Here is an 8,213-nt window from a genome sequence, read left to right on the forward strand (position 1 = left end):
TTCCCACCCTAAATGTGCGCAAGGAAATTTTAAAATTGTGACTTTAATCAGTCATTACTATCACACATTGTTCATAGGGCAGGAAGTAGTCTGGAGGAAAATCAGAGCTGAGGAGTCTCCTTGTCCTCCCACACATCTAGTTTCATTGGCTGAGAGGTTTGATGTCACAGTGTGCACTACCCTATAAAAAGTCACTCTGCCACACTGACGGCAGAGCTGCTCAGAGCTAACTCGCTCACAACAAGGAAGGAGCTGTGTAACTTATTGCACAAACACTTGTTAAATCTTTGGAAATATCCACCAGTGAGCAGAAAGCAGCTCATCATGTGCAGAGGACTCGAATCACTGCCCCTTACGTGCCTGGAGAGGTGAGATCAGTCAGGGTGGTTGCTTTGTTGGTGTGTTTAATATTAGAGGAAAAGTCTTTATTTTACATTTCTAGACTAATTAGACATTTGGATTTAATTGACCTTAAATTGTATCCGTGCCCAACATGTTGTCTTTATGTTTGCAGGGCAAAGGAGCTGAGAGCCTTGTTGGGAAGTTTACTACAGAAGTCAGATCACAGCCTCCCTGGGCAGTCAAAGAAAAGTGATAAACACAGGTAAGACATAGATAAAAATTCCCTTTATGAGCATGTCAGAGAAATCACTGTGAATAATGGTGATTTTTGGAGCTTCTCCTAATGAAGTTTTTTTCTGCCGCTACAGGTTAAGTGTTGATGAGCCTCTGAAATGGAAAGAGTCGTTTGACAATCTGCTGTGCAGCCAAAGTAAGTACTGTCCTCCAAATTACACTTAGTGTAAATGTCTCAGTCACTGCAGATGCTTTGGGATGTTAAGCTACTATCTTTTCTCTCTTCCACCTGTTTCCAGATGGCCTGTGCCTGTTCCGAGCATTCCTCGTCTCAGAGTTCAGTGAAGAAAACATTGCCTTCTACTTGGCCTGTGAGGACTTCAGAGCAACCAAACCCACAAAACTCTCCACCAAGGCTAAAAAGATTTACGACGAGTTTATTGGATCAGATGCACCACGGGAGGTAGATATCAAATAACACACTGGAATGCTCTGGGTTTTTCGTTGCTTTCGTTGAAGTGCTGATAACCACTTTTCTCCTGCAGGTAAATCTGGACCACGTAACCAAAGCAGCCACCAAGAAGAACATGGAACAACTCTGCCAGTCCTGCTTTGACCTGGCTCAAGCCAAAATCTACTCCCTGATGGAAAAGGACTGCTACCCACGCTTCCTCAAATCCTCCACTTACCTGGAGCTCTCCAGAAAGGCCAAGACAGGCTAAAAGACAGTGTCTTGTCATAACTGCCCAGCAAGGAACGTATGTGATATGATCACTCGTCAAAGGACAAAACATGTTTACTGATGCACAGCGAAGACTGGAAAGGTTCATGCGGAACAAATACCTCAGTCTAAGGAGTTCCATGGCAGGCTGTGGTTATTCTGTTAAGGTTCCACACAGGTTGGAGTCCAAGCTGGAAGCTAAAGAGTTTATGACGCTGTGGGAGGAGACTGAGCTAGAGACAATGTCTGTCTCTGAAAGAGACACGTGTCTGTATGTGCAGCAGCCACACTGGCACAAAATGTAAAATTCAGAGAGACAAAAAAGTTCACACAACACAACTACCACTGGAAGAGACTATATGTTTTGTTCTGTAATGTTAATGATTATTTATTCTTTATTTATTTTAAATTAATTTGATTGTGAATGTTTGATGTGCAATATTTGTATTTTATATGTTTTCTATCTGTGCAGTATACAGTCTGTAAGACCTGTATCTGAAAATAAGTGCATGGAATAAATGATGAAGTATTTTCCAGAGACAAAAGATTACTGTTCTGTTCCTTGCAAAATACAGTTAGAGACGTGGATATGCAGGGATCTGGTTACTCAGGGTGGGGAAAATGTAGCAGGAATGAAGTGGACGGGTTCCTCTTGTCCACTGCGGTGGGTGCTGTCTCATCCTGTATGTGGCCTCAGTCGCTCCACTTCACATCTGGGCTAATGAATGACTCTGTTTTGCTGGAGTTGCAGTGAATGGGAGATAGGAAACAAGCGTGAACATGTGTGAATATGTGTCAGCTCTTGTGATTTTATCAGTGTAAGATAAAATATTTTTGAGACATGAAGAAGGATAAAGGGAGAGGTCATATTTAGGGAATTATGGGAGATACGTATCATAGGCAACACCTTTTCTATTACCACTTGGAAAACAACTTTGGTCACCTAGCTACAGTCACAAACAGGAGACAAGTCAGGCTAGTCATAACAGAAGGCATATAAATGACAAATTTACAACACAGGTAGGTGGATTTTGGGACCTGTTTAAATTTTGTGCTCCTTGTTCTAGTTTCATGTTTAGTAGCTTCATAAGTGGCATCAGTCTTCTCATCTAATGAAACAAAACACCAAACTATTTACTTGGGAAGTAAAACAATAATCTAATGACAACATGTTATAGTCCATCTGTTAATGAAGTTTACAGCATGTGAAATATTTAAAAGCTCCAGTGCAGTTACTAAATAGACAATGAAGACTGATTAAACAATCACACTTAATGTTAATAACATATTTGAAACATAATTATGTTATAACATATATTTATACAGTCAGGGGAGAACTGATGGGCTAAAAAATAAAAGTTGAATAGGAAGAAGATTTTTGGTTGTACTGTAGTTACATTTACTAAGGTATATACTTGAGAATGGCATTGATATGTGCTTGTAAACTATCAGCAAGAGAACAAACAACCAAATTTCCATAAATGTTAAACTATTCTTTTAGGATTAGTAGATTTAGGTAAAAATATATGAAATATATGCATAGATTCAGTTCTGAATTAAGGCATGGAGAGAATGAATATGGAAATATAAAAGTGTGAGTGTGTGTGTGTGTGTGTGTGTGTGTGTGTGTGTGTGTGTGCGTGTGTGTGTGTGTGTGTGTGTGTGTGTGTGTGTGTGTGTGTGAGTGCGTGTGCATATGCGCACGTGTGTGTGTCCAGAAAAGTTCATTTTGCCAGGAAGCATCTGAGTATGAAGGCCAGTCGTCATGGAGACAGCAGCCACCTACTGAGAACCTCCACAGGCAGGTTTGTTTACTACCTGAGCCGCCACTCACAGCCTGTTACTCACAGCAGCCTCTTCTCCCTTTTTGTAAATCAGCCCCTTTCCTTTATTCTCATGCCATCCATCATCTCCACCTCCTCACCTCTCTTGTCGAACACTCATTTTCCTACGCTCTTTGTTTTTTACAGCTATAACTGAGGACTGTTTAAAGACACAAACCCTAAAGATAAGAGGGCAAAGTCATTACGGCCTCTCTCACACTCGTTGGAAATGAGGCTATCTGTCCTCTCTGGCATTGTCACCCAGACATAATGTGCAATAAGGTCTCTTCTGAATCTCAGTATACAGTAAACTAATTGAAATTAACTGAAGAAACCCCCGGGTGTCTTTTTAGGCTCAGCAAAGTAAAGCTCGTTTCGTCGAGAAACACATGGTTTTTAACTTTTTTTCAGTCTCATTGTGGATTCTTTGTGCACTAAAAAATTATTTTTATTTTGTGTGCAGCATTTTGTTTGGGCAGATGTTCATGATTCATTCATAGCTTAAGCTTTTAAATGTCAGATCATACCCTGGAACAGTAAGAAGGAGGCGTGTAGAGACCTGATCAGGCAAGGCTGCGTGTGGATGAAAAGAAATTATTTTAGGCTTCTTATTTTAGAGTAACGTGACTGTCCCATCACGAGGAGGTAATTTTGGACATTTTGACCTTTTGGAAATACTGTATGTGAAAACTAATAACACTAATAATCAAATCTACCCAGATGGATTAAACTGATTTTGTTATGCCTGGAGGAAAACAAGTTCACTGTGGCAACAAAAATACCTAATAAAACCAGAAAGCTGAACTTCTGGCTGTAGGATTCCTGCACTAATAAATCCAGGGAGGAAAATTACGATGCCAAACAGTGAATATTTGTGTGGTGTGTGTAACTGCATACAGATGGGTGGACAAAAGAATCTGAAAAAAGTAAATTGTAGGTGAATCATACTGACTTAAATGCCAGCTTGTGACTGGACTTTCAGCTGATTTCATATCCTCCGCTTGCTGTTTTTTCATCTCTTTTTCCAGCCATATTGGCTAACTAAATATGTCCATTTACATACTTATAACAAACTAACTTTGGACTTATATATAGGAAAATCACCCAAAAACAAAAATACACTCTACAATGTACACGATTGGAGCTCAGTGTTGTTGGCCTATTTTGAGCTGTTGGAGTTTCTGCTGGCACAAGACATCATCTGCCAAGCCAAATTAAAAAAATGGAAAATCCATTTGGGGCTTTTCATAATTACTTACAGTAAGATGTGAAGGCAGATGACTTTTTATGGACAGCTTTACAGTAGCTGAGTGTAGTTTACAGATTAAAGCTGATAACAATAATATTTTAAAACCAAAACACCTGTTTATGTAGGTGTTACTAGCTGAAGGGATTTATTTCCCCATACACAAAGCTACATAAACTAGAATGAATGCATAATGTGCCAACACAGTGTTTTAATGTTGGCTGAGATTTCATACAAAACATAATCTTCATAAATGCACAAAGCCACAATCAAAGGTTCTAATGTACAATAGTGGTCCAGTGTGTTTCCATGGCAGACTGGGTGATAATATTTAGTTCTAAGATGATTAATTAGTTTGTTATTTAAATCGCCATAATGTGCGGACATGGTGCGTTTGCATAATTATAAAAAACAAGAAGAACAAGTTTTTCTTCAATACACGTGTTCTAAACAATTTGGATTACACTGTTAACATAGTCAGGTCCCACACCTGAATGAGCTGGCATGGGAGAGGCTGTTTTTTTCGTTTGTTTTTTTTTTCCTTTTCCTTTACACTAGTGTTTCTGAAGCATGGATCAGTTTAAATGGACTGCTTTAAATGTCACAAAGGCAGGAACATAATGTGGCACAAAAAAGGTGGGGTTCTGTTCAACTGTGGCTCTGGGTCTACTTCACTGGTAGAAATGAGTCAGTACCATCATATTAAAACATATTTCCAGTGTGAGTGGTGATTAATACTGTCGCCAACAGTGCTTGAACTTGGTAGAGTGGTGTAAAAACAAAGATCTGCAGTCATGGTTACCAGGTTACCAAGGGAACAAACCCATCATGGCTAAGTGGTCTCATGCCAAAATTCACTCTAAATTATGCTACGGGTGCTTAAAATCATTTACATTTCATTTGGTTTCCCAAAGAAAAAATAGGCTACAAATAAACTCCTTTACGTCCACTTGCTGGAAATAGCCTCTTGAAACCTCTGCTGTGGAATAACTACTCACGTATGTTGTTATGTCAACATCTGGTCTGCATTATGTCATTACCTGATATCATATGAATATTGCTTGACAAATCAAGCAATATACAGTAAATAAAGATGACTCGCTTCATGGTGAAGCCACATGTTTATTAGAAGTGTAAACATCTAGGAAAATGATGCAGATGGAGTTCCTGTGTTGGTGAAGTCTTCTTCTGGACATGCTGATACAGTGCAAAGATCTGTAAACCAGATGGACTGGACAGGGGAAATTAAGAGGTACGAATAAAGGAGTACTGTGTGTGATGTGGTTGTCTTTTTTGCCCGTGCAGGGGGTCTCCCTCTCTTTCAGAGTAGGCAGAAATCCTAAAAGCATTCTATGACACATTTATATTTAAAACTATATGCATGCAAAGCATACAAACCTTAAGATGAAGTGTTTGTTTTTAGGAGCCTTTCATGTTAGAATCTCCTGATGTGGTAATTACCGTGACCCAAGCAGATGTTCTGTCTCTGTAATTTATATGACTTCCTTATGGTAAATTCAAGAAGCAATGAAATAAGCAAATGTTCTTCTTTTCTACTAAAAACAAACTTCAAGACAAATGACTGCACCGACCCCTTTCCCACAGTCTTTCTGAGGAGTTTACTTTAAACATTCAAATAATTAAGTGAGTAACTGTTACACTAACTGAACTGTTTGCCTGCAGAAACACTTCCCAGCATGTATTTGTCTAGTTGTTTACTATTTCTTTACTTATTATCCATTAGTAGGATTTGCCTTGAAGTAATACAGTGAAAGTCATGAACCACTAAATGTCCAATGACAACAAAAGAGGTTCATGTGACACTGATTGAGAGTCCAGTTAATAGTGTTAGGATCAAAGTTGGCTGATGGTGTCCTCATCAGCAGATTATTTAAGTGGGAAGATAAAGCTCTGAGTTGAGAACAGCCACAAATGAAACTATTTGCAACCAGTAAAACTAAGGCCAACATGCTCACTAAAGGAAAAATTTGACATTTTGGGAAGATGTTGAAAAATAGATTTACTCGAGTGCTTATACATCAGATTATGACTGATGAGGATGTGTTGGACCATCTTCTGACTGTGGCTAAATATTTGTCATGCAAATTGTATGTAAATAAGATGCAAGTTCATGCAAAAGGTTATTCTGAGCACAGTGTCCTCTACCGTCTAAACTTTGTATGCTTTACATTTCCCCCATTCCCCATGACCAGACTCCTCTGACTCCTCTGACACTGACAGATTTTTTTTCACAAGGGCTGATGTCTCATCCATCCAGAAAAGGGAAGCAGCGTCATGCTGCGCTATAAAGGAAATGTCTAAGACTACTGCTACTTTGAAGATTCTTAGGAAAAGAGAAGCATGAATAAGCAGATAGTCTTAGATACCCCACGCCCCCTGCAGTTTGTTTATTATAACTACTGTCAGTGTTTGTTTATTGTAACTATTATAACTACTGATGTAGTTCTGTTACTTCATTACTGAAAGTTATAGTGCGCATCGGACGGTCTCTTCTGTATGTGGAGCACACTGAAGACACAGGAAATACGTCCACCACAACTAAGTGAAGTGTTTTGTGGCTATACGTAACTGTGTGGCTTCCAGAGTAACCAGATAATTGAGTTTGTGGGAAGGGCAGCTTTGTACTCAGCAAGCTGAGTTAATGACCTACAAAGAGCAACAAATGCCTCAAAGCAGCTGATCTCATGGCAGCCAGTTTGTAGATCTCAACACCTGATTCGTGTTTGCTATCGTGTCAGTAAACACAAAGAGAATTTATGTCCACTTTTGTGATACATCTCAAAGGGCAAAAATATGTTTCTGACAGTCAGCACAGTGAAACCGATTCAGCACCTTCCCTACACCTGAACAAGTATTAGATTTGTAGTAGACAGACGTTAATGTGACATAAGAAGAATGGATTAATGAAACACGAAGCATTTCTGCCACTGGCATTTGTTCATTTACAAAACTAATGGGCAGAAAGAAGGTGTTACAGTACGTGTTACAGTACGTGAGTGCACGCCCACCCAGCGGTGTACACCGCTATACGAACACATCATCAGTGATGAAAAACGTAAATCTCTTTCCTCAGATAGCGAGTAGGCAGCATCACAAATGAACATAAAATATAAATACGTGGCATCGTCTCTCCAGCCATTATAGCTGTTCAGACAAGATGGGATGTGCAGAAACCATTCAGGTTGCATGAACTGGATGCACCGAGCAAACACTGGTAATAAGACAATTTACTTCCTCGAGCACATGATGCAGTATCTCTGCAACATGACCTTGGGACACTCTGTGCCCACAGAACAGTGATTAAACACTTGTAGTCTGAAAACACCAAGTCAGGGAGGTGATTTTCTAAGGTGACAGAGCACTCGGAGTATTTGGACATTATGGAGTCTCTTTGTGCCTTAAAGTGAGACAGGGAGTACAACAATATCACTGAGTAGCCCCTGACATGGGTCAGTGAAATACAAGCAGCACCAAATGGGAACGAACAGGGAGAATAAAGAGGAGCAGGCTTAACACATCAAGGGGATGATTGACTTTGTTCAATTTGGGTTTGTGCTGCTACATCCTCTATAATGCAAAGAGTTCTGTTGCCACCTGCTGGACAGAAAATGTGACTGACGTTTGATCACACTGCAAATGTGTTAGCACACTGACAGGTGAGAGCAAAGCAAGCATCATCTGGAGGGAAAAACTAATTTTCTACAGTCTGAGGCTGAAATAATCTGGTTCAGTGGGCTGAAAAGAGATAATGGGAAGCACACATGGCAATCAACTCATGTATTTTCCTGTATCTAAATACTTTCCAACAGCAACAGGCAGATGTTTT

General features: G+C 39.7%; 1 protein-coding gene across 1 annotated transcript; it reads left to right on the top strand.

The window, feature by feature from the left end:
- The first annotated feature begins 217 nt into the window (after positions 1 to 217).
- rgs5b (regulator of G protein signaling 5b) lies at positions 218 to 1,836 on the top strand. Its single transcript, XM_067475566.1, has 5 exons — positions 218 to 368; positions 515 to 604; positions 711 to 772; positions 876 to 1,039; positions 1,122 to 1,836. The coding sequence occupies exons 1-5, from the start codon at positions 325 to 327 to the stop codon at positions 1,296 to 1,298; spliced, it is 537 nt and encodes a 178-aa protein (XP_067331667.1). The 5' UTR covers positions 218 to 324; the 3' UTR covers positions 1,299 to 1,836.
- The last annotated feature ends 6,377 nt before the right edge of the window (positions 1,837 to 8,213 follow it).

Source organism: Channa argus, chromosome 14, assembly GCF_033026475.1.
Source record: "Channa argus isolate prfri chromosome 14, Channa argus male v1.0, whole genome shotgun sequence".
In the NCBI taxonomy this organism is placed as follows: Eukaryota; Metazoa; Chordata; class Actinopteri; order Anabantiformes; family Channidae; genus Channa; species Channa argus.

What these genes read in the sequence shown, in the direction of transcription:
- rgs5b (XM_067475566.1), top strand. Translation starts at nt 325, where the DNA reads ATGTGCAGAGGACTCGAATCACTGCCCCTTACGTGCCTGGAGAG. An exon ending in CCCCTTACGTGCCTGGAGAG is followed by an intron (nt 369 to 514) that starts GTGAGATCAGTC and finishes TTATGTTTGCAG; the next exon opens with GGCAAAGGAGCTGAGAGCCT. An exon ending in GATCAGATGCACCACGGGAG is followed by an intron (nt 1,040 to 1,121) that starts GTAGATATCAAA and finishes TTTCTCCTGCAG; the next exon opens with GTAAATCTGGACCACGTAAC.